The sequence below is a fragment of the Anomaloglossus baeobatrachus genome, chromosome 5, assembly GCF_048569485.1.
Source record: "Anomaloglossus baeobatrachus isolate aAnoBae1 chromosome 5, aAnoBae1.hap1, whole genome shotgun sequence".
Lineage (NCBI taxonomy): Eukaryota > Metazoa > Chordata > Amphibia > Anura > Aromobatidae > Anomaloglossus > Anomaloglossus baeobatrachus.
This window is the reverse complement of record NC_134357.1, coordinates 547,768,508-547,795,453: the sequence shown is the minus strand read 5'-3', so window position 1 is coordinate 547,795,453 and position 26,946 is coordinate 547,768,508. Positions and strand designations below refer to the sequence as shown.

At 43.9% G+C, this 26,946-nt stretch overlaps 2 protein-coding genes across 2 annotated transcripts in view; both read right to left on the bottom strand.

Moving 5' to 3' along the window:
* LOC142312267 (oocyte zinc finger protein XlCOF29-like) overlaps window positions 1-26,946 on the bottom strand; it is a 259,631-nt gene that overhangs the window by 226,847 nt on the left and 5,838 nt on the right. The gene's annotated exons all lie outside the window — the stretch shown is intronic.
* LOC142312958 (uncharacterized) overlaps window positions 4,040-26,946 on the bottom strand; it is a 66,641-nt gene continuing 43,734 nt past the window's right edge. The window contains 11 exon segments of the mRNA XM_075351947.1: window positions 4,040-6,048; window positions 14,566-14,656; window positions 14,824-14,921; window positions 15,005-15,128; window positions 15,211-15,384; window positions 15,514-15,612; window positions 15,614-15,665; window positions 19,879-20,012; window positions 20,505-20,577; window positions 20,905-21,777; window positions 22,805-23,913. Of these exon segments, the coding sequence (XP_075208062.1) occupies window positions 4,166-6,048; window positions 14,566-14,656; window positions 14,824-14,921; window positions 15,005-15,128; window positions 15,211-15,384; window positions 15,514-15,612; window positions 15,614-15,665; window positions 19,879-20,012; window positions 20,505-20,577; window positions 20,905-21,777; window positions 22,805-23,913 (4,710 nt within the window). The 3' untranslated portion in view covers window positions 4,040-4,165.

The following is a 26,946-nucleotide window of genomic DNA, read 5'->3' as shown; positions in this document are numbered from 1 at the left end:
AATTTCTGTACAAGTGTCCCTCAGAAATACGGGAATGGGTCAGAGAGCACACGCCGTGCACCTTGGATGGAGCTGCAGCCCTGGCTGATGAGGCCCTTACTATCTGACCGCAATGGAGAGGGCTTCTGGACAATAAGCCACAGTCTACTCCTGCTCCCCGGCCCTCTGCAGTTATATCTGCCTCTCCAACCAGCCACAGGCCGATGACAACCATGGCTCACAATCCTGGGCCCCAACAGTTCCGACCACGCCCTGGGGGATCACAAAGAGGAGATATTATGGGTGCGGACATCCTAGGCACCTGCAATCCAGTTGTCCCACAAGGACTCGGTGGGAACCCCACGCACCTCCATCTCATCCAGTACATTTTGTGCATTCCATCCCACCTGAGGAAGAGTTACCACCACCTCCACCGGAGTGTACCGCTAACCCATGCACCATAGATGCCCCTGTTAGAGTGTATGGCCTCAGGTCTCTGTCACCAGGTTCTCCTACTGCCTTCTCAAGAATGCACATTAGAAGAAGTCCAACGCATAGGAGATGTTATCGATGTGGGCAGCCTGGGCATTTGCAAAACACTTGCCCTGCTGGTCGATTGAGGAATGACCTGGCACCAAATTGACCTGTTGGTTCTCTACACCTAAATACAAGGTGGGAAGAGTTCTCACCCCTTCAAGTGGACTTGCCTATTGACTCAGACACTCAGGGTCGGCTACTAGGGGTTTATGGGGTGCGAGCCACAGCCCCGAGTTCCTCTCACCATCAAAGTAAGAACTTACAGGCGGTTGTGCTGGATGGACAGAGAGTCATTGGATTTTGTGACTCTGGGGCATTTCTCACAATAGCTGATCCCCGGGTGGTTCGGCCAGAGGCAATATATTATGGACCAGGGATTGTTATTGAATTGGCTGGAGGACAAAGGAGGAATATCCCAAAGGCGACTGTAGATCTTGATTTCGGCTTTGGGAACAATCAATGTGTGGTTGGGGGGATGAGCGGCCTGCCTGCAGATATTCTCCTTGGAAATGATGTGGGAGATCTACAATGTTGATTTGTTTGTTCAGGAAACACAGTTTGAGGGAAGGAGGACACAAAAGGAAGCTTGTCCTTCCAACCCTACTGCTGTACAAGGGACTATTTACAGCTTCTTCATCCAATACAAGCGTGGAAGCCAACACAAGAATGCTGATGGACTGTCCCGGCAAGAAGAACCATAGACTATCTACAGCTGAGCAACATGGACTTAAGTGAGATGGCCAGAGGTCTGTGTAGACCTCATGGCATACTGACTTATTCAGAAGGAGGGAGAGGTTGTGATGGTGGAATATTGTGGCTTGTGTACCATTTTTTTGTGGGTTAAATGTTTGGGCATGGTTCACTGACCATTCTGTATTCCTTATGTGTACATTGTCCCATTTGCAGGTTTAATTCCTTCCCTGCCAGCCTTTTATTCCTAAATTGGGGGAGGGGGCGGGAGATCCACCTACTGAAAACTCTCTGCTTACCTGGGAGATTGGGTGAGTCTGCTTAAAGGGAAGGTATTGCGTTTTTTTATTTTTGTATTAAAGATAGTGATTATGAAATCAAGTATTTCTAATACAAAATGAAAATCGCAGCTTATTTAGTTTTTATTTAACTCTTATTTTACTGGAGGCACTGGGGGCTGCCATGCTGGATTTGCTGTGTGTGTAACGACAGTAACTCCTTCCTTTATGGCAGCCCCTGTGCATAGACAACAGTGGTCGGAATCCGACCCCTTCACTAACATTACAGTGGGCATCTGCTGTGACCTGGACGCGCCCCCTGGGCTGTCCAGATCACAGCAGAGGGAGGAGATCAGCGCCATTATTGTGGAGCTCACAGCGTATGCTGTTTGCTCCACTTTACCCGTTTCAACCGCCGGGATGTGTGAGTAGGTGCTGCCTCCCCTCCCCCCGTTACCGTCTCCAATGACATTCCATCCCTCCGTTCTCCCCAGCCCCTGCTCTGCCCCAGCTACTGCCGCCGCCCCTCCCCCCCGCCATTACCGTCTCCAATGACACCCCCCTCCCTCCGTTCTCCCAAGCCCCCGCTCTGCCCGCTGCCGCAGCTCCCCCAGCTCTGCCCGCTGCCGCAGCTCCCCCAGCTCTGCCCGCCGCCGCAGCTCACCCAGCTCTGCCCGCCGCTGCAGCTCTCCCTGCTCTGCCCGCCGCTGCTGTGTGTGTGTGTGTGGGGCACAAGGTCCCCATCAGGGGTGGTGTGTGTGTGTGGGGCACAAGGTCCCCATCAGGGGTGATGTGTGTGTGTGTGGCACAAGGTCCCCATCAGGGGTGATGTGTGTGTGTGTGGCACAAGGTCCCCGTCAGGGGTGATGTGTGTGTGTGTGTGTGTGTGTGTGTGGCACAAGGTCCCCATCAGGGGTGATGTGTGTGTGTGTGTGTGTGGCACAAGGTCCCCATCAGGGGTGATTGTGTGTGTGTGTCTATGTGTGTGTACAAGGGCCACATCAGGGGTGATGTGTGTGTGTGTGTGTGTGTGTGGGGCACACAAGGTCCCCATCAGGGGTGATTTTGTGTGTGTGTATGTATGTGTGTGTGGCACAAGGTCCCCATCAGGGGTGATGTGTGTGTGTGTGTGTATCTGTGTGTGTGCGCGCGCGCGCCACTGCATGTGAGTACCTGTGTGTGTACCGGTGATACTGTCTGCAGGGTTGTGTATCTAATCCTATCCTGTGTGATACTGTCTGCATAGCTGTGTATCTAATCTCCTGTGTGATACTGTCTGCTGAGCCGTGTATCTAATCCTGTCGTGTGATACTGTCTGCACGGCTGTGTATCTAATCCTATCGTGTGATACTGTCTGCAGAGCTGTGTATTTAATCCTATCATGTGATACTGTCTGCACGGCTGTGTATCTAATCCTCTCCTGCGTGAAACTGTCTGCACGGCTGTGTATCTAATCCTCTCCTGCGTGATACTGTCTGCTGAGCTGTGTATCTAATCCTATCCTGTGTGATACTGTCTGCACGGCTGTGTATCTAATCCTATCCTGTGTGATACTGTCTGCTGAGCTGTGTATCTAATCCTCTCGTGTGATACTGTCTGCTGAGCTGTGTATCTAATCCTCTCCTGTGTGATACAGTCTGCTGAGCTGTGTATCTAATCCTATCGTGTGATACTGTCTGCAAAGCTGTGTATCTAATCCTCTGCTGTGTGATATGGTCTGCACGGCTGTGTATCTAATCCTCTCCTGTGTGATACTGTCTGCTGAGCTGTGTATCTAATCCTATCCTGTGTGATACTGTCTGCTGAGCTGTGTATCTAATCCTCTCCTGTGTGATACTGTCTGCAGGGCTTTGTATCTAATCCTATCGTGTGATACTGTCTGCTGAGCTGTGTATCTAATCCTATCCTGTGTGATGTCTGCAAAGCTGTGTATCTAATCCTCTGCTGTGTGATATGGTCTGCTGAGCTGTGTATCTAATCCTGTCCTGTGTGATATGGTCTGCTGAACTGTGTATCTAATCCAGTCCTGTGTGATATGGTCTGCTGAGCTGTGTATCTAATCCTCTCCTGTGTGATACTGTGTGCTGAGCTGTGTATCTAATCCTATCGTGTGATACTGTCTGCAGAGCCGTGTATCTAATCCTATCCTGTGTGATACTCCTGCTGTCCTTGGTGACACTTTAGACATTTGTGGTCATCAACAAAATGGCTCTGCACTGTGTCCCTACATGTCATTCTCTGTTATCTGTTGTAAACAGTCAGATTAGGAGAGGGAGGCGTACCATCACACACACAGGAGAGCAGACTCCGCCCACTTTTACTGCAGGCTGTAATGTGAGCTTTTTATACAGTCGGATTTCTGTAGGATTTCAGCAGCTGCTCCCCCTAGTGTTTAACAGTGGAAAATATCAAACTTTTTATTTTTTTTTTATATTTTGTTCAATTAAAAACAAATAATAATATTTAAACAAAACATTAAAACATAATTACTTTACATTTTTTCAGTTATTGAATTTTTTTTTTTTTGACGATACCTTCCCTTTAAATTTGATGGTAAACAAAATATATTTTATTTTAATAATTCAGATTTCAAAATCTAGGTATGGGTATGGCTTCTTCCCTGTGTGAACTCTCTGGTGTATAATAAAATCTGATATCTGGATAAAATATTTGTCTCAGTCTTAACATGAAAAAAGCTTCTTCCTTCTTCTTTGAATTTTCTGGTGTTCAACAAGATTTGATTTCTTTACAAAACATTTCCCACATTCTGAACATTAAAACGGCTTCTCCCCTGTGTGAATTTTCTGGTGTTCAATAAGATTTGATTTCGTTGCAAAACATTTCCCACATTCTAAACACGAAAAAGGCTTCTCCCCTGTGTGACTTCTCTTGTGTCTAAGAAGAACTGATTTCTGGCCATAACATTTCCCACATTCTGTACATGAAAAAGGCTTCTCCTGTGTGTGAATTTTCTGGTGTTCAATAAGATTTGATTTACGTACAAAACATTTCCTACATTCTGAACATGAAAAAGGCTTCTCACCTGTGTGACTTCTCTTGTGTGCAAGAAGAACTGATTTCTGTGGAAAACATTTACCACATTCTGAACATGAAAAAGGTTTCTCACCTGTGTGACTTCTCTTGTGTGTAAGAAGAACTGATTTCTGTCGAAAACATTTCCCACATTCTGAACATGAAAAAGGCTTCTCCCCTGTGTGAATTTTCTGGTGTTCAATAAGATTTGATTTCTTTGCAAAACATTTCCCACATTCTAAACACGAAAAAGGCTTCTCCCCTGTGTGACTTCTCTTGTGTGTAAGAAGAACTGATTTCTGTCCAAAACATTTCCCACATTCTGAACATGAAAAGGGTTTCTCCCCTGTGTGACTTCTCTTGTGTGTAAGAAGAACTGATTTCTGTCGAAAACATTTCCCACATTCTGAACATGAAAATGGCTTTTCCCCTGTGTGAATTTTCTGATGTTCAACAAGATGTGATTTATCTCGAAAACTTTTCTCACATTCTAAACATGAAAAAGGCTTCTCCCCTGTGTGAATTTTCTGGTGTGTGACAAGACTTGTTTTATCGCCAAAACATTTCCCACATTCTGAACATGAAAAAGGCTTCTCATCTGTATGACTTCTCTTGTGTATATCAAGATTTGATTTCTGTGCAAAACATTTTCCACATTCTGAACATGAAAAAGGCTTCTCTCCTGTGTGAATTTTCTGGTGTTCAACTAGATTTGCTTTATGGCCAAAACATTTCCCACATTCTGAACATGAAAAAGGTTTCTCCCCTGTGTGACTTCTCTTGTGTATATCAAGATTTGATTTCTGAACAAAACATTTCCCACATTCTGAACATGAAAAAGGCTTCTCTCCTGTGTGAATTTTCTGGTGTTCAACTAGATTTGCTTTATGGCCAAAACATTTCCCACATTCTGAACATGAAAATGGCTTTTCCCCTGTGTGAGATATCTGGTGACTAACCAGAGCTGATTTCCAGTTAAAATATTTTCCACATTCTGAACATGAATAAGTTTTATTCCTTTTACAATTTCTTTTAATGTGTGTGTGACTTCTCTGGTGTCTAACAAGATGCGATTTCTGAACAAAACATTTCCCACATTCTGAACATGAATATGGCTTCTCCCTTGTGTGAGTTCTCAGGTGACTAACAAGATATGATTTCTTCTTAAAATATCTCCCACACTTGGAACAAGAAAATCTGTTCTCCTCCATGTTAATTTTTTGATGTTTAACAAAAGATGTTTCTAAGGGAAAACTATTTCCATATTCTGAATGTGAAATTGACTTCTTTGCATTAAGAGCAGTTTGTTTTTTAATGCCTCTTTTGTGACTTCTATTTTTCTTTGTAGTCTGTAATGAATCAGAAGAGAGGACCTGTTTCAAAGGATCAGATAATAGATCTTTGCTGTGAAGGTATGATGAAATATCTGGCAAAATGGCATTCACTTCAATTGTATCCTGTGGGATCTGAAGGTCATTTGAGTCATAAATTGAAGATGTCAGTTGTCCCTCTGATCTCCTGTCACCGTCATCTGCCAAAAATAAAACCAATTATTATTTTTTAACAAAATATCCTTAACATTTATATTTTTGAACATTTCTACTAAACTTTCCATTTCTGTAGACATTTTATGTAGCAAAATTGAATTCCCCAAGACAATGACAGACTAAGAGAAGACCTCATAGGATGAAACAGTAGAGCATGCTTTTTAACTGTTTGTTATTCATATCAATAAAAATTTCTAATAATCTTGCAAAAAAACAAGACCCCTCTCAGATCCCACATGTTTCAATGGAAAATCAGTGGGTTTCTCCATTATTAGTGGCTCAGAGGCTCTTGAAAAGCAAAATGGATTCCATAAACCAATCCAGCAAATTACGCTCTCCCAAAGTCAAATCTCCTCCCTCATTTCACAACCTTGCAGTGTGCCCAAACCACATTTAGAAACCATGTATTTTGCATTGCTGTAGTGAGAAGAACCAACTAAATTTATGGTGTATGTGTCTCCTGGAGCACAATCTGGGCACTATGTGTTGAGTAATTAAATGTCATATTTGCAATTTTCACTCTCCAACTACTCAATATTAATATCCAGAAATTAACTGAAGCGTCAAAAGAGTCACAATTCCTATAGATTAATTAATTAAGGGTTATAAATTCCAAAATGGAGTCACTTTGAGGTTTTCTTCTGCTTTGTTTTTTTGCTATTCTGTCAAATTCAGCAAATGGAGTGTCAAATCTTCTCTGGGATCTGCTCCTTTAATGGCAGCTTTTGTCACCAGGCACCAGCTACTTTCTGCGGTGTAATATAAAGAGAAGGGCTGCACACCAGCGACAGTGCAAGGGGAATAAATGTAAAGCAGAAACTGCTATGTGAATACTGACATGAAAAATACAATAGCTATATGTAAAAATGAAAATATAACAACGATATCTGCACAACTGCTATGAACTTTAAGAATAAAGAGAAATTTAGCTATTGAATTGATCAATACAACAGAGCCCCAACACCTCATCACGGTATTCTCTTACATCGGTGTCCCTAGCTAATGTGTGTCCTCTCTTATAGATAAAACAGGACACACATTAGCTAGGGACCCCAATGTAAGAGAATACCGTGATGAGGTGTTGCGGCTCTGTTGTATTGATCAATTCAATAGCTAAATTTCTCTTTTTTTTTTAATGTCAGTATTCACATAGCAGTTTCTGCTTTACATTTATTCCCCTTGCATTGTCGCTGGTGTGCAGCCCTTCTCTTTATATAGTGAATTTTTTTTAGTGTTTTTGCACCCAGTTCAGACTTAGCATGGTGTGCCAAACGTTATTTCTTAATTAGGGACAAGATCATAGACCTGCACAAGGCTAGAATGGGCTACAAAACCATAAGTAAGACGCTGGGTGAGAAAGAAACAACTGTTGGTGCAATAGTAAGAAAATGGAAGAAATATAAAATGACTGTCAATCGACATCGATCCGGGGCTCCATGCAAAATTTCACCTCGTGGGCTATCCAGGATCATGAGGAAGGTGAGAGACCAGCCTAAAACTAACCAGGGGGGTTATTTCTTAATGATCTCAAGGCAGCTCGAACCACTGTCACCAGGAAAACCAATGGTAACACATTAAGCTGTAATGCAGTGCCCACAAAGTCCGACTGCTTAAGAAGGCACATGTGCAGGCCCTTTTGAAGATTGCCAATGAATACCTTGATGATTCTCAGAGTGATTGGGAGAAGGTGCTATAGTCAGATGTGACAAAAAATGAGCTCTTTGGCTTTAACTCAACTACCCGTGTTTGGAGGAAGAGAAATGATGCTTATGACTCAAAGAACACCATGCCCACCGTCAAGCATGGAGATGGAAACATTATGTTTTGGGGGTGTTTATCTGCTAAGGGCACAGGACTACTTCACCGCATCAATGGGACAATGGATGTAGCCATGTACTGTAAAATCCTGTGTGACAATCTACTTCCCTCCGCCAGGACATTAAAAATGGGTCATGGCTGGGTCTTCCAGCATGACAATGACCCAAAACATACAGTCAAGGCAACAAAGGAGTGTCTCAAAAAGAAGCACATTAACCCCCTCAGCTCCAGAGCATTTTCCGTTTTTGCGTTTTTGTTTTTTGCTCCCCTTCTTCCGAGAGCCGTAACTTTTTTATTTTTCTGTCAATCTTGCAATATGAGGGCTTGTTTTTTTGCGGGACGAGTTGTACTTTTAAATGAAACCATACGTTTTACCATATGGTGTACTGGAAAACAGCAAAAAAATTCCAAGTGTGGAAAAACTGCAAAAAAAGTGTGATCGCACAATAGTTTTTGGGATATTTTATTCACCATGTTCACTATATGGTAAAACTGATGTGTCAGTGTGATGCCTGAGGTCGGTGTGAGGTTGCAGACACCAAACATGTATAGGTTTACTTGTATCTAAAAGGTTAAAAAAAATTCACGCGCTTGTCCAATAAAAGTGGCGTACGTTTTGCGCCATTTTCCAAAACCCGTAGCGTTCTCATTTTTTGGGATCTATGGCTCAGTGATGGCTTATTTTTTGCGTCTCAAGCTGACATTTTTAATGGTACCATTTTTGCGCAGATGCTACGTTTTGATCGCCTGTTATTGCATTTTGCGTAAAACTTGCGGCGACCAAAAAAGTAATTTTGGCGTTTGGAATTTTTTTGCCGCTACGCCATTTACCAATCAGATTAATTGATTTTATATTTTGATAGATCGGGCATTTCTGAACGCGGCGATACCAAATATGTGTTTATTTTTTTATTTTTTTAACCCTTTCAATTTCAATGGGGTGAAAGGGGGGTGATTTGAACTTTTAGGGTTTTTTTTATTTTTTAAAACTTTTTTTTAACCTCACACGATCCATGACGGATATATCCGTCATTGGTCGTGAAGGGGTTAAGGTCATGAAGTGGCCTAGCCAGTCTACAGACCTTAATCCCATAGAAAACCTATGGAAGGAGCTGAAGCTCCGAGTTGCCAAGCGACAGCCTCAAAATCTTAACCCCATCACGACCGGCCGATTTTTCGCTTTCCGTTTTTTTTTCCGCCATTCTTTTTCTGAGAGACGTAACTTTTTTATTTTTCAGTCAATATGCTCATGTGAGGGCTCATTTTTTGCGGAACGAGCTGTACTTTTAAATGAAAGCATCAGTTTTACCATATAGTGTACTGGAAAACGGCAAAAAAATTCCAAATGCAGAAAAATTGCAAAAAAAGTGCGATAACACTATGGTTTTTTGAGATATCTTATTCACTGTGTTCACTATATGGTAAAACTGATGTCTGGGTGTGATGCCTCAGGTCAGTGCGAGTTCGTAGACACCAAACATGTATAGGTTTACTTTTATATAAGGGGTTAAAAAAAAAAATCGGAAGTTTGCCCGAAACAAGTGGCGCACGTTTTACGCCATATTCCGTGACCCGTAGCGTTCTCATTTTTCGGGATCTATGGCTCAGTGACGGCTTATTTTTTGGTCTCGAGCTGACGTTTTTAACGGTACCATTTTTGCGCAAATGCTACTTTTTGATCGCCTCTTATTGCATTTTGCGCAAAAGTTGTGGCGACAAAAAAAGTCGTTTTGGCGTTTTGAATTTTTTTGACGCTACGCCGTATACTGACCAGATTAATTGATTTTATATTTTAATAGATCGGGCGTTTCTGAACGCGGCGATACCAAAAGTGTGTATATTTTTTATTTTTTTAACCCTTTAATTTTCAATGGGGCGAATGGGGGGTGATTTGAACTTTTAGCTTTTTTTTTTAATTTTTTAAAACTTTTTTTTTAACTTTTTTTTTTTATTTTACTAGTCCCCCTAGGGGGCTATTGCGATCAGCAATCCGATCGCTCTGCAGTATCTGCTGATCACAGCTACACAGCTGTAAACAGCAGATACGCTCTCTTTCTCTTTTGCTGTGCCGCTGACACAGCGAAAGTGAAAGCAAGTCATGTGTAGTACAGGAGTCATCATATCACCCTGTGCTACCATGACAACTATCGGAATTCACGTGATCGCGTCACGTGACTTCCGGTATCGGGCGGTAAGTAAAACTTTACCGCGATCGCGCTTATAATAGCGCTGTCACGTATTGACATCGCCATTTAAGGGGTTAATCGGCACGAGCAGATAACGATTCTGCTCGTGCCTAGCAGGCACACATCTCAGCTGTGAAAATCAGCTGAGATGTGCGCCGATCGCGGCATGCTGCCACCGAAGGACCGCGGGCAAAAACATTATGACATTTAGGACGTAATTTTACTGCCCGCGGTCGTTAAGGGGTTAATGATTTAGAGATGATATGCAAAGAGGAGTGGAGCAAAATTTCTCCTGATATGTGCGCAAACCTCATTATCAACTACAAAAAAAGTCCAATTGCTGTGCTTGCCAACAAGGATTTTGCCACCAAGTATTAAGTTGTTTTCCAGAGGGATCAAATACTTATTTCTCTTTGCAAAATGCAAATCAATTTATATAATTTATACAATGTGATTGTCTGGATTTTATTTTTGATATTTTCTCTCTCGCACTGTTAAAATTAACCTACCCTTAAAATTATAGACTGTTCATGTCTTTGTCAGTGGGCAAACGTACCAAATCAGCAAGGGATCAAATTATTATTTTATTCACTGTACTTTTTTCCTATTACCTTTTGTGAATAGGAAAAAATAATAGGATACATCAACATTTTAGTGAAAAAAATAATCATTTTTTTGCATTTCACTTGGTCTTAATTTCTGAATGTGTACTTTGATACTATGAAGACTGCAATTTTCTAATAGATGATGATAATAAATCTACTGAAATGATCAAACTGAACAGTCTTAATCAGTAAAAAATTAGTAGCTAGTGGTGAAGAAACATCTCTGCAGTAATTAGATTTTGTGGCTCTTGGCAATCTAAACTATTATCGGGGCTAGAATAAAAAAAAATGTCACATCCCAATTTCTAAAAAAGAACTCATAATCGAGAGGAGAACTCCAACACTAGACTGGTGTTGCACGTATTTATGATGAAGCATTGGAGCGGCTATGAGTCCTGCCCAGATAAGTAGAGGAAGTATTAGTGCTCCCTATTTCAGGAGCGATTGTGCAGCATTTTTACATTCCTTAGGATCAAAAACATAATGGCATTTCTGTAAAGGAGTGATGCCTTAAAACCAGAGCCAGAGCCAGGAAACGCATCTCCTACAGACGTGAATAAATGTATATCAACCACGCACAGCTCAGAGATATGTTATCACACATGTGTAATTTTTTTTGTGTAGTTTATCGCAATTGTGATGCCCTGGCAAAACCAGGTAGTCACACAATAAGCCCCCGCATAACACCTTCCCTCACCTAGGAAACACACAGCCAACCTGAAACCCTAGTCAACTTCAATGTATAAAGGGAAAAACCGGGGCACAACTCCACATCATAGACAAATAGTATGTCAAGTCCATATAACGGCATGAATCAGCACAGCTCTGGGGTGCACATGAAAAAAGACAATATGAAACCCATTTGTAAAAGAAAACGGCACTCACCAGATATATGCTGTGTGAAATCGTATTTTATTCGGGCTTGGATGTTACATGTGCAGGGCGGGTAGGTGGGGAGGGACAGCTAAACACGTCCGACGACGGCCGTTTCGCACTTGCAAAGTGCTTCAGCTGGTCAGCAAGTGCGAAACGGCCGTCGTCGGACGTGTTTAGCTCTCCCTCCCCACCTACCCGCCCTGCACATGTAACCTCCAAGCCCGAATAAAATACGATTTCACACAGCATATATCTGGTGAGTACCATTTTCTCTTACAACTGAAACCCTAGTCACCCCCCTTTAGGGCCAGACAGGCACACCAGTGGGCGGGACTAGGCGGTTAGGGAACGCCCACCCACCTTCTTGCTTTGAATATTTCCCAGGGGGCATTGCTCTAGAATCACTGCGTTGAGAAACACGTGATGGTGTCTCCGCAGTGGTGGATGTTGATCTCCCTAAGGTCAACCATCCTTGCTCACATAGTCTTTTACTAGGCAATGTCCCACTAGCCAGATTCCTACTCCACACTGATGAGGGGCAAATACCCCGAAACGGCTGTCTGTGGATGGATACCATGTTTGGCATAGGTGGTCTCCTTGACTGGAGACTGCCCTTCCCGTGGTTGTTCCTTACCGGTGAAAGACCTGGCTAGTTTCCTGCCAGCGTTGAGAAACATGTGATGGTGTCTCCGCAGGCCTTCTTGCTTTGAATATTTCCCAAGGGGCATTGCTCTAGAATCACTGCGTTGAGAAACACGTGATGGTGTCTCCGCAGTGGTGGATATTGATCTCCTTAAGGTCAACCATCCTTGCTCACCTAGGGGTCTTGACAGCCCCGGGCGGGGAAAACAGCAGATCAGTTCAGATCAGGGCAGATGAGCTTTGAGTTAAAGTTGAGAGGAGTGTGGGCTGGAGCTAGGTGTAGCTCCAGCAGATGAAGTTCAAGTTGAACGGTGCCAGGGTCGGTGCCCTGGTACCTTGGCTAGGTGGCAGACGGGGGTCTCCGTCAGCAGGAGACGGGAAGACGGCTCGGCAGATCCGAGGGGGACCGGAGAAGGGTTGGAGCCCACCGATACCAACACCTAGAGACCCGACCGAAAACCGTGCACAGAGGGGGTACTCAGACCCTGAAGCCAGGACCGAAGACAGCGGCCTAGCTAATTAACCGATTGAGGGCAGGATTATAGGTTCTGTCCCAACCTAAGTCCTGAAAAGTAGACAACCACCCAAAGAGAGGGATAGGGCCACCGCCAGGGCCTGTAGATCCCACAGGTCAGCGTCAGACGGGCACGGCTCCGCAGGCACACAAAAGCCGGGAGCGGACTCCCGTGTTCCACACCGGGAAGTCAGAACACACAATCACAAGTAGTGCAGAGGAACAGATGGCGACCACCAGCCCGGGTGGGGGACCAGAGTACAACCGTCCGCGGCGGCCGGCCACCAGCACCTTGGTTTACCAAAAGACTCGTGTGATTAATTTAAGTGTGAGTAAACAACGATCCCCTGGTACATCTGGGAGTGCAAGCCCCTGCCATCGCCATACCCTGCACAGAGACACTGGGCCCTGGGGCAACAATCCCTACCCATGGAGGGGTTTAATCCAGCTGCCACTACACCTCCCCCGGGTGCCCCACAACAGCAGCGGTGGTGTCCCACTTCACCACACACCGTGGGTGGCGTCACGAACATTCTACAAACAACCCCGTATAAATACGTTCCCCTTTCATTCGGAGTGTCCGCGCGACCCCCGGGTCCGGGCGACGGCTAGAGCCGTACCGTAGGCCCCGGATCCGAGCAGCGCCGGCTGCTGGCACGGGGGCGGCACACAATCATCTTTAAAGTTAATCAATTTTAAAAGAAATTAACAACTCAGGATAAAGGGAAACTCTGTTGTTATCATACAGAAATTCACACTTGGCTCTCACTGCACATTTAATGTTATAGATCAGAAATGCAAAGATTGGCCAGAAATTCTGGATCTGTTCTTGTAGGGATCATATGAACACATCTTGTAATTCTCACCGCTAGTGTTGTTAAGGCGACAAGCAACAGTGGACCCATTGGACCTCCGGGGTGACCCGGGTTTACCCTTTAGTGGGAGGCGCTTAACTAACCGCCTGCCAGGAGGCAGATGTCAGGTACCACTCCTAGGGCAGTGACCAGGAGTGTTGTAGCTGACTCAAAGGACAGGAAACAGACTCAGGTACAGACACAGCTGCAGGCAGGTACAGGCGGGATGGCTGAGTCAGACGGGAAGGCGGGTACACACAGGTATGATGGGCACGACAGCGACAGATAGAAATTGCAAGTCAAACTAAGGAACAGGTAATGTGATAGAAGCAAAAGACCTGACAACTAGCTAGCAGACTGTAGACTAACTAAATAGGTTGCACAGGCACCTCTCCTAATTGGAGGGTGCCTTAAATATACAGTGCCTTTCAGCCATAGCTTGAGAAACATTTCAGGGAAATGGCATGCCGGTCCTTTAAGAGGAGGGCTGTGTGTGCGAGCGTCATAAGTGTCTTGCCGGGGAGCCTGTGCAGTGTGCACAGGCCCCGGTGGAAGGAGAGCGCAAGAGCACACGTGGACAACTGCAGGACAATGGAGAAGTACACAACCTTTATATGATGTCAGGATTTTATGAAGGAAACAGCTTTATTACCCTTTTCTTTCGCTTAGACGCTCATGATAATATTTTTTTTCAATTGATTTTCTTACTTGTCAGCACATTCTACATACGCTGTCATTTGGCTTTAAAGTTTACAGATCTGGGCAGGTAAAGGTGAGCATTTTCTAATTCCAGGAGGTAGGTGGATCCTCCAGGTTGTACGGTCTATAGAAGAAGGGCTTTCATTACCCAAAGTAATTTGAATAATTCCGGATGGAAGAGAATGTTGTGATCTAGTGGTAAAATGGTGATCATGAGATTATATGTTTGGACAATGCCACCGATAAAGTAGCCACAGCCAGTGACTGAGAAGAATCTGTAACCTCAGCATTTAGTGTTATTACTCACCTGGGTAGTCATATGTAGGAATCTGCTCCTTACTTTGCTCATCACCACTCACATATGTCTCTGTAGTATTAATATGGGTCAGATCTTCACCCTGAAAAAAAAATTGTAAAAGATCAGCTCTAATCCTGCCATCTCCACTATTCTCATTACACAAGTATAAAACACATAATACTGGTGGATAAAACAAGACTGAACACAAGACCTTCACAGCCATCTACACATCATAAGGAGATTTCATGGCACCTTCTCTCCATCTACCTGATGATCCTGAGGAACATCAGGATCTTCTTGTTTACAGTCCTGTGGGAGAAGAGGACGGGGACATCTCTCTGGTGTTGTCCTCTTACTGGATAGAACTGGAGGAAACACATACAGGGACTGAATAGATTCCTTACATACAGATAATTATAGGCCATGGGTATTTAGTCCTGTCCATTACCTGGTGATGTGAGGGGCTGGGGAACCTCCATCATGACGTCCTTGTACAGATCTTTGTGTCCTTCTAAATACTCCCACTCCTCCATGGAGAAATAGACGGTGACATCCTGACACCTTATAGGAACCTGACACATACAATGATACCGTCATCCCCCGATCCCTTCATAGCATTACTGTATAATGTCCCAGCATTCCCAGCAGTGTCACCTCTCCAGTCAGCAGCTCAATCATCTTGTAGGTGAGTTCTAGGATGTCATTGATGTCCTCATGTATCGGGGGGTGAGGTGGAGGCCCCGTGATTGGGCTCAGGGGTCTTCCCCATCCCTCAGACTCAGGGTCCTGACAGCGCTCACTAGAGGTCTTCTTCACTACTGTGTAATCCTGGTTATGGAGAGACACATTAATAAATCTCACTACAGACATTTCCAGAGTCCTCACCTCTCCAGTTCTGTCCATCTGTTATTCCCATAGATAAGAATGATGTAATGTGACGTCATCAGAATCTCTCACCTCTCCAGTAAGCCGGAAGAGGATCTCTAGGGTGAGGTGTAATATCCTCTCCACCATCTTGTCCCTGTCCATTTCCATCCTTTAAAAAAAAAAAAAATCTGAAAAATTGTCTTATATAGATCTGCACTGAAAGGATCAAATATCTTATGGGCCTGAATGGGGGAAAAAATGATGATGTAAAATCACAAAGAATCCGCTGTAATAATACTATTACTGGAGACAATAAGGAGGAACATATCAGGAGAAACGGTACAATGTGTAGAACTTGTATTCTCTCTTGTCCCATTCAGACTGGAACATAAGTTGAATTGCTGACTAAGGCTAGCTTCACATGCAAACTGCCTTTTTTCCCAAGTTCCTTAGGATGAACATGAAGCACTCAATGGCCGTTCAAGCAGCATAGCTCTGAGTTGCCATAGATTAGTCTGGTGTTAGGGCTACTCTAGTCAATGCAGGAAGCACAGAATCCGAATCTCTAGTCTGTACAGGAACCGGCTGGGTCAGTTGCAGTATTGTCAGTGTTTTACCTATTAATGCCGTGTGAGTTGATTACACCATCATAACACAGTGGTGGTAATTTTATTATTTTACATAGTTTATTTTACCTTTTAAGGCTCCCATACACATTAGACTAAAGCTTGCTGAAATTGCTCATTTCAGTTGGAATTGATCAACCATATAATGTGTGGGGTCTCAGGACAGATGATGTCAGATAAGAGACGGCTCTGGCATGCTGAATTTCAGATTGTGATTTGTTTTTCTCCTTGGAGATAATCCTCCAGTAGAGGAGGCTGACAATTATTATCTTCTAAAAAAAACACAGGAAATCACCTCCAAGAGAGCAGAAAAGAGAGAGCCCCGAGATCATAATCACCAAACGGGAGGACCTGCAGCAGATCACACACCCACACACGTCAGATGGTGCACACACACACACACACACATCCAGCGATAGAGATTGCTTCTGGCCGGCAGAGAATCCTGGGACGCAGTGAGGTGGAACGCATCTATGTGTTTCACCGCCGATTCCTCCATACGTTCCAGTGCACTGTGTCCCATCTTCTTCTGCTGGCCAGTAGCAATCGCTATCGCCGAATGTGGTGTGTGTGAGTGTGTGAACTTATGTGTATGAGTATGTATGTGCCAACCAGAAGTAGGGGAGGACGGCGTGCAGTATGTATGCTGGGAGTGCCGCCGAGGATTGCAGGAGGACCTGGGAACAATGTAGACGTCGGGGGTCTGGTAAGTATGATTCTCCTGGGAAGTGGGAGGTTTGCTTTAGGGGGGCTGGTAAGCTTACCGCCAACCGGGTTTCCCCAAAAATAAGACCTACCCTAATAAGCCCTAGCACATTTTTCGGGGCAAAAAAAGTATAAGACAGTGTCTCATTTTTGGAAAAACAAGGTAATTGGGTTGTCTGTATCTATCAGAGGAAAATGAACAAAAACCTCACAATTAATAGAAATCAGCGAGAGAAAAACCCCAAGAAAGTCTCAGAGCTGAAGAGGTTAATTTTTTTTTTTTTTTAAAAACCATTTCAGGTTTAAGTTGACGGTCCACCATCATCCGATTCACCCATAAAGGGAGACAAGAGATGGACACCACTTAAATCATCATGCAGGTTTTGAAGGACGTTTAATAAGAATCAGAAGTAACAAAAAATAATCCAGACAATTATTACCTCATAATTATCTGTTGCCACTTTCGGAATTTCCACACTCCCTCCGCATCCAGCCCGCCTCTCACATCACATTTATAATATAAGTACAGTTTGTCTAGAACCATACTTACACATTCATCTACATCAAAGGTTTCCTTCTTGTACACATACAAATTTCTACTATTCCATAACACTTCCTTCACACACGCAAGAAACAACCACAACACCCTGTCTTTCGCACGCCCTAAATTGCATAGCCCAAACATCACAATGCCATAACTCAGCTTCTGTACCCCAGTCAACTCACCACATAAACCACTCAGCTTGTCCCAGACGTCCCTAGCATATCTACACGACCACAGCACATGATGCACCTCCTCATTAGGGTATGTGCGCACTAGGCATTTTTTTCACGCTGCGTTTTTATGTGCGTTTTTGTCTAAAAAACGCACCCGCGGCTAAAAAAAACGCGGCAAAAACGCATGCGTTTTTGCCGCAATTTGGTGCGTCTTTTGCTGCGTTTTTGCTCACTGCGTTTTTAATCAGTGCACAATGCCATTAAAGATTGTTGATGAAAAAAGAAAAAAAAAAAAAAGGCTGATGTCATTTCCTTCTTCAAAATGTTCATTGTATGCAGGAGAGCAGACAGCTGCAGAACTAGTGTATGCAGGAGAGCAGACAGCAGCTGCAGAACTACAAGTCTCAGCATCCTCCATTCACTAGTGTATGCAGGAGAGCAGACAGCAGCTGCAGAACTACAAGTCTCAGCATCCTCCATTCACTAGTGTATGCAGGAGAGCAGACAGCAGCTGCAGAACTACAAGTCTCAGCATCCTCCATTCACTAGTGTATGCAGGAGAGCAGACAGCAGCTGCAGAACTACAAGTCTCAGCATCCTCCAGGACTGTATGCAGTTTTTTGCCCAAAAAGAAAAAAAAAATGACGTGGGCTTCGCCATATTTTTGTATGCTAGCCGGGTACAGCAGGCAGGTACGGGCTGCCCCCAACCCCCAGCTGCCTATTTGTACCCGGCTGGGAACCAAAAATATAGAGAAGCCCTTTTTTTTAATTATTTCATGAAATAATTAAAAAAAAAAAAAAATGACGTGGGCTTCGCCTAATTTTTGAGTCCAGCCGGGTACAACTAGGCAGCTGGGGATTGGAATCCACAGTGCAGGGTGCCCATGCTTTCTGGGCACCCCCACTGCGAATTGCAGTCCGCAGCCACCCCAGAAAATGGCGCTTTCATAGAAGCGCCATCTTCTGGCGCTGTATCCAACTCTTCCAGCTGCCCTGTAGCCGGGTGGCTAGCCGGGTAATAATGGAGTTAGGGCTAGCTGTATATTATCAGCTGGCCCTAAGCCCGAAATTCATGGTGTCACGCCAATATTAGACATGGCCACCATGAATTTCTAGTAATGATAAAAAAAAAACCACAACACAGAAAAATATTTTTATTAGAAATAAAACACAACACAATTAGTGACTCCATCTTTATTGAAATAAACCCCCCTCCGCAGTAATCCTGGGTTAGGGTCCCGCGCCGTCCAATCAGGATCCAATATCATCTGATCGGTTTGCTGGAAGGCATACCGATCAGATGATCTGTCAGGTTAAACTACGTGAATCACATCACACATCAGCTGATTGTATAAAAGCCGATTATACAATCAGCTGATGCATCAGTAGAAAAAAAAAAAAAAATAATAATACTCACTTATGTGCTGTGCTGATTACCGGCAGCTCCTGGAGCGATCGATTGGACAGGAGTCTGATCCCGTCCGATCGCTGCAAGAGCTATCGGTAATCAGCTGATGAAGTCCCCTGATGGCAGGATCAGCTGATAGCCGGCCGGGCGCCCGCGTCACCGCGATCAGCTAATGCGTCAGGTGACTGCATCAGGTGATCCACCGCCAGGTCCTGCAAGCAAGGTCCTGCCCCGGGGAGACTGCACACAGCCAGAGCGGCGGGACCGGGAGGAGCTGGGAGCGGGCATGGCACCGGGACCCTGCAGACGCAGACAGGTGAGTATATATGACATTTTTTTTTTTTCTACTGTTCCCTTTGATTTTCGCCGCTGCCTCCACCTCCCGCCCAGACATGGCGCCGCACGGAGCTGACATGCACAGGACGGGAGGTGGAAGCAGCGGTGACGGTACCGGGAGGATTCCTGCTTCTGTGTTTACCAACAGAAGGAATCCTCTTCCTGTACACGTCACTGTAGTACCCACCCCTTGCGTTTATAGCTGCGTTTTTAGTCATAGAAACGCGGCTATATGCATTTTTCATTGCGTTTTTAACATCTCATTGAATTCAATGGGTGAAAAACGCAGTGAAAAACGCAGAAATAATTGACATGCTGCGTTTTTGTGGTCACCACAAAAACGCAGCTAAAAAAAAACGCTGTGTGCGGACAGCACTTATGAAAACCCATTGACATTGCTGGGGAAGCAATGTCACTGCGTTTTCAGCACAAAAACGCGGTAAAAAACGCCGCTAAAAACGCGGCAAAAACGCCTAGTGCGCACAAGGCCTTACTTCCACACCGCTCTCTCAGACACCGTTCAGATACAGCCAAACCTTTCCTCTTTTGCACACTCTTAACAGGCAGAAACCCATGTAATGACATCCACACCAGATCTTTCTGCTTATGAGACATATCACACCGATCAAGCTTCCTCCATACCTCCTCAGCCTCCGCAGACCTGAGGCCATTGATATTACACAACATGTCATCCACACACATCCTCTTCACCACAGCCTTGTTCCGTAAGAAACTCACCATTTGCAGTTTTTCCAATCGGTATTTTTTTATAAAACATTCCATACGCAAATACCACTGGGGACATAAAAAAGCAATAGGCTTAGCATTATCAGGCGGCAGCCATTTCAGCCGATACACCATGGTACCTGAGAGATATCTGGCCATACAAGCCGCTTTTGTGTGCTTTGAAAGCAGCTCAACAAAAAAACAGATGCAATTAATGCCAATAAAGGATTCCAGATTGGGGAAACCAGCACCACCATTTCTCCTGCTTTTAAGCAGTATTTCCCTTTTGGCCTTTTCTATAGCGCTGCCCCAGAAAAAAATGAATAAAAGCCTATTGATCTTTTTTAACATCTCCACAGAAGGGGGGAAAACCAATGCCAAATAAATCAGCATGGGCAGGATAACACTTTTAATTATCAAAATTTTCCCAGCAAAAGAAAGCTCTCGCAACCGCCACATGTCCAACTTCCTCGCAATCTTCCCTCCTAACTCCTTCCAGCTTTCTTCACCTCTCAGGTCCTCATTCAGACACACACCCAGCACTTTGATCCCACCACTCACCACTTCCATGTCCGCATCCCTCAATACAGAGTTGCTGAAAAACACTTTCACCTTGCTTTTCCCCCAATTGATTCTGAATGCCGAGGCAATACAAAATAGGTTGACTAACAGCTTCACTCTTACAAGATCACTCTCAGACTCACACAGCACACATACATCATCCATATAGCCCACCACCTTAATCGTGTTACCACCGCTGCCAAGGACCAATAGACCCTTAAAGACTTTATCCCTCCTAATTAGCTGAAGCAGAGGCTCCATCACACAAATAAATAATATGGGCGACAGAGGACAGCCTTGTCTCACCCCAGACAAAATTTCAAAGGATGCAGTCAGGACCCCGTTCACTTGCACCCTGCTCCTAGCACCCCCATACATCCCCATAATCAGTCTTACTAACCTCTCAGGAAACCCCATCCGCTCCAACACACTAAATAAAAAGAAATGTGCCACACGGTCAAAGGCTTTCTCAAAGTCCAGCGCACACACAATCACACTCTTCTTCCGGCTCCCACAATCTTCAATCATATCCCGCACCAGGCAAACATTCTCATGCAGTTGACGTTTAGGCACCGCGCACACTTGCTCTTCCTCAATCACAGTATCGATCACTCCTCTCATACGTCCGGCTAAGATCTTAGCAAATATTTTATAATCTGCATTAAGCAACGTAATCGGTCTCCAATTGGATAACCTCTTCCTCTCACCTTTCTTAAATAACAACACAACCAACCCTTCTTTCATGCTTTCAGGCATACTGACACCAGAGAACAATGCACGCACAACTTCTAGGAGATCTTGGGAGATTATGCTCCAGTAACTTCCATAGAAATCACAAGGTATCCCATCATGCCCCGGGGCTTTGTTTTTTGGTGATTTACATACTGCCTCATACAACTCCTGCTCTGATACATCACATAACAACCCTTCATGTGCACTCTCGGCCACAACATTCGTAATCACATGTAGAAACTCCTCATCATTCTCCAAGTCACACACCTTCCTACCATACAACTCCCCATAAAACCTCCCCACTTCCTGCAGCACACCGTCACCTCGCACCTCATTCCCCTCCTCGGTAATCAGCACATTCATTTCCCTTTTGCCACCACACATTTTCCTAAAGAAGAACCGCGTGCACTTCTCATCCTGCTCCCGAAACCTCACTCTGGACCTGAACATGATTTCTCTCCTGCGCTCTCGCATCCAGTCATCCACTTCTCTCTTCATCCTCGCCAGTTCCTCCTTGACATCCACTCCCATAGACTTACAACTATGCAAGAAGGAAATTCTCCTGTTCACACGCGCATACAACACCCGCTTCTTTTTAGCTGTGCTGTACCCAAGCCTCCTAAAGAAAAGCCTCACCCTTCCCTTGACCCACACCCACCACTGCACAATATTAGTAAACCTATGTTTCATTCTCGCCCAAGACGCATATTTCAAGCGGAAAGCTCTGTTCACACTCACATCTCCCAACGCACTCACGTTCATCCGCCATCTACCTCTACCATACACAAAACCCTGCACCTCAAACACCCCACCCAAACATTCATGATCCGAAAACCAGACTTTTTCCTGAACATAGGAGACACATTGAATTGAAGATGAAGAAAAAAATAGTCCAACCTCGAGTTTGCCAGTCCATCCTCCGCATGGTAAGTAAACGGGGCTGGCTTTACTGACACTGCGTCCTGTAGGGAAAAATCGCCAACAATCCTATTCCAAAGATGGCCAGTACCATCCACCCTGGACTCCCATGTTCCTGCTCTGGCTTCTTTGGAAAGAATGCAATTAAGATCACCCACAATAATCAAAGGTAATTTACCAGGAAGAAAAAATCTCAATTGTTCAAAAAGTGCCAAACGTTCATTCTGGACAGCATTCGCATAAATGCAAAATAACCGGAACTCCCATCCCATATAGGACAGAATCAGACACATACATCTACCCTCTTGTATAATCGTCTTCTGCATTACATAAATGTCCTTATTTTGTATAAGAATACCAATCCCATCGTTTCTATTGCTGCTGGAAAATGACCACACTGCTTCACCATGGCTCCATTCGGTCTTTTTCGGAAATCTGGACAAACCACATTCCTGTACGCATATTACATCGCTGCCTTTAGAGGCCAGATAGTCTAGCACCGCAGCCCGCCTAGTGGCAGAAGCAAACACACGCACATTTTGAGAGGTGATTTTTAGTTGTAGGACCATGGCAGACAGCTATTGAGACAGATGAGATTTTAGAAGATCATTCCTCAGGTTTCTGGAGGGAACTGCAGCAGATCCACCAACTCAGCCACAGCCTCCTCGCCCAGGTACACCTCACTTAGAGATACAGGTAGAGGGTCGTAAGCCCCAGCAGGGGGCGACTCACTCTCAGAATCCGATACTAAGGCGTCAAAACGATTAGATGTTGTGAGAGGATCATGCAGAGGTTTCTTCAACCTTTTTAACCCTTTAGAGCCCCTTTGCCTAGCTGCAAGTACCTTAGTGAAAATAGCAACACTCTCAGGCTTAGGCATCCTGCTCTCCTCTCTTTCCTCAGGAGATAAAGTCCACTGGATATCAAGAGAACTGGATAAGGACACTGCCCCTGGGCTCTCCACCCCTCCAGGAAAATCACCCAGGGACAATGCCCCACCAGACATAGAGGGGAGTTCCACTACTGGGGGCTCCACTGGTGGAGGATCTGCAGCCACAGCAACCAGCTCCTGAGCCACAGGGTCCTCCACCACCACAGAAGTATTGCTGTCCTCCACCACAGACAGGGTAGGTTCCACCACTTCCATCTCAGACACCACAGGAACAGGGTCTACAGGCATAGTAGCACTAGGACGCTCACTTGGTTGGGCTTGCACAGGTCTCCTCTCACGTGCCACGCGCCTCTCACCACCAGAGCTCCCAAACATCGGCCCGCTGACATTAGGGCAGGCCCTACAGGTATGGTCACTTGCACCACAGAAATCACAGTTGGGTGGAAAAGGACACGTGGATGCCTCATGCCCAGGGTTCTTACAATTCCTACAGGAAATGCCCACACCACAGTCCTCAGAAATGTGACCATAGCGATAGCACCTCCTGCAGAAGGAGGGCTGGCCAGGGTAATGCAGGAATCCTCTATTACCTCCAATGGAGAAGTTAGCAGGTGGGTGCATGATCCCACCAATACCCTCTGGGTCGGCTTTAAACCGAACCCAGAACTTAACATTCCCATTAAAAATGGCGAAAATGTTTTTCTGAGGTATTCCACCCCTCACTGAGGTACAATAGCGGTACAAAAAGGCCCTGATCATAGGAATCTCCACAAAGGGATTGTACATATGGACTGTGAGAGGTTTCTCTACATTGGAGAACAGCGGCTTCGGTAAGAGGAATTGCATGTACTCGTGGTCACGTTTCCCCTTCAAAAATTCATAGAAATTGACCGCATCCTCACGAGATTCAAGTTAGTCTGCAGTTAGACGTTAGCTATTAGATATTCATTCATCTATGGTGCACCAACTGTTTTAAAACAAACTGATCATACATAATTTTTATTTTGATCAAGGTGCCTGGTCCACAAGTGCTCAAAATGAATGTCTCAAGGTTTCTATATGAATTTGAAATTCTAAGATATATAATACTATATACAAGCGTAATCAAACGTACTCAATCGTCCATACGTTTAATTTGAAAAGAGGTACCCTGGACCACAAGTACTCAAAATTAACCCCTCAATGTCCTGAATAATATTTGCTAAAAAAATTATCAAGTCTATGTGTAGTTCAGAAGTTATTCACGTAAATCTATGTTATATAATGCTATACACGCGTAATCAAACGTACTCAATCGTCCATACGATTAATTTGAAAAGAGGTACCCTGGGCCACAAGTACTCAAAATTAACCCCTCAATGTCCTGAATAGTATTTGCTAAAAAAATTATCAAGTCTATGTGTGGTTAAGAAGTTATTCACGTAAATCTGTGTTATATTACGACATACACGCGTAATCAAATGTACTCAATCGTCCATACGATTAATTTGAAAAGAGGTACCCTGGACTACAAGTACTCAAAATGAACATCTCAATGTCCTGAATAATATTTGCTAAAAAAATGATCAAGTCTATGTGTAGTTAAGAAGTTATTCACGTAAATCTGTGTTACATAACGATATACACGCGTAATCAAACGTACTCAATCGTCCATACGATTAATTTGAAAAGAGGTACCCTGGACCACAAGTCCTCAAAATGAACATCTCAATGTCCTGAATAATATTTGCTAAAAGAATTAGCAAGTCTATGTGTAGTTTAGAAGTTATTCACGTAAATCTGTGTCACATAACGCTATACACGCGTAATCAAATGTACTCAATCGTCCATACGATTAATTTGAAAAGAGGTACCCTGGACCACAAGTGCTCAAAATGAACATCTCAATGTCCTGAATAAAATTTGCCAAAAACATAATCAAGTCTATGTGTAGTTCAGAAGTTATTCACGTAAATCTATGTTATATAATGCTATACATGCGTAATCAAACGTACTCAATCGTCCATACGTTTAATTTGAAAAGAGGTACCCTGGACCACAAGTAATCAAATGAACATCTCAATGTCCTGAATAATACTTGCTTAAAAAATTATCAAGTCTATGTGTAGTTAAGAAGTTATTCACGTAAACCTGTGTTACATAACGATATACACACGTAATCAAACGTACTCAATCGTCCATACGATTAATTTGAAAAGAGGTACCCTGGACCACAAGTACTCAAAATGAACATCTCAATGTCCTGAATAATACTTGCTCAAAAAATTATCAAGTCTATGTGTAGCTTAGAAGTTATTCATGTAAATCTGTGTCACATAACGCTATACGCGCATAATCAAACGTACTCAATCGTCAATACGATTAATTTAAAGAGAGGTACCCTGGACCACAAGTACTCAAAATGAACATCTCAATGTCCTGAATAATACTTGCTCAAAAAATTATCAAGCCTATGTGTAGTTCAGAAGTTATTCACGTAAATCTATGTTATATAATGCTATACACGCGTAATCAAACGTACTCAATCGTCCATACGATTAATTTAAAAAGAGGTACCCTGGACCACAAGTACTCAAAATGAACATCTCAATGTCCTGAATAATACTTGCTAAAAAAATGATCAAGTCTATGTGTAGTTTAGAAGTTATTCACGTAAATCTCTGTCACATAACGCTATACATGCATAATCAAACGTACTCAATCATCCATACGATTAATTTGAAAAGAGGTACCCTGGACCACAAGTGCTCAAAATGAACATCTCAATGTCCTGAATAATATATGACCGAAAATTTATCAAGTCTATGTGTAGTTTAGAAGTTATTCACGTAAATCTGTGTTACATAACGCTATACGCGCATAATGAAACGATGCTGAAGTTGGTTTCTTATTCGTCCAGTTTCTTATTCGGGGCTGAAGTTGGTTTCTTATTCGTCAGTTTCTTATTCGGTAATTTAGTTTTTTATGCATTTATCAACAAAAATAACACATCACAATAATAAAATACAATGCACTGATGTGCCCTAATATACATACACTCAAACTCAGCTGTGAAAAATATAACTGGCAAAAAAATTGGCATCAAAGTGGGCACCAAAGTATGTTAGTGAAAGGGTTAAATTGCTTTGGGCCACTGATCTAATACCACAAGTGCATATCTAGTGATGCCCCTAATCAAACTCAAGTGACTCCAGCCTGGCCCAGAGGGGTTCTGGGCATCAAAACTGGCATCAAACTGGGCACACAACCAATTTTCACAGATTTGAATAAGTAACTGGTGTTTTTGAGGGGTTAAATGGCTTTGGGCCACTAATCTCACACCACACTTACATACCTAGTGATGCCACACATCAAATTCAGATCACTCCAGCCTGGCCCAAACAGACTGGAGTGATCTGAATTTGATGTGTGGCATCACTAGGTATGTAAATGTGTTGTGAGATCAGTGGCCCAAAGCCATTTAACCCCTCAAAAACACCAGTTACTTATTCAAATCTGTGAAAACTGGCCATTTGCCCACTTTGATGCCAGTTATGATGCCCAGAACCTGTTTGGGCCAGGCTGGAGTGATCTGAATTTGATGTGTGGCATCACTAGGTATGTAAATGTGTTGTGAGATCAGTGGCCCAAAGCCTTTTAACCCCTCAAAAACATCAGTTACTTATTCAAATCTGTAAAACTGGCCATTTGCCCACTTTGATGCCAGTTCTGATGCCCAGAACCTGTTTGGGCCAGGCTGGACTGATCTGATATTGATGTGTGGCATCACTAGGTATGTAAGTGTGGTGTGAGATCAGTGGCCCAAAGCCATTTAACCCCTCAAAAACACCAGTTACTTATTCAAATCTGTGAAATTTGGCTGTGTGCCCACTTTGATGCCAGTTCTGATGCCCAGAACCT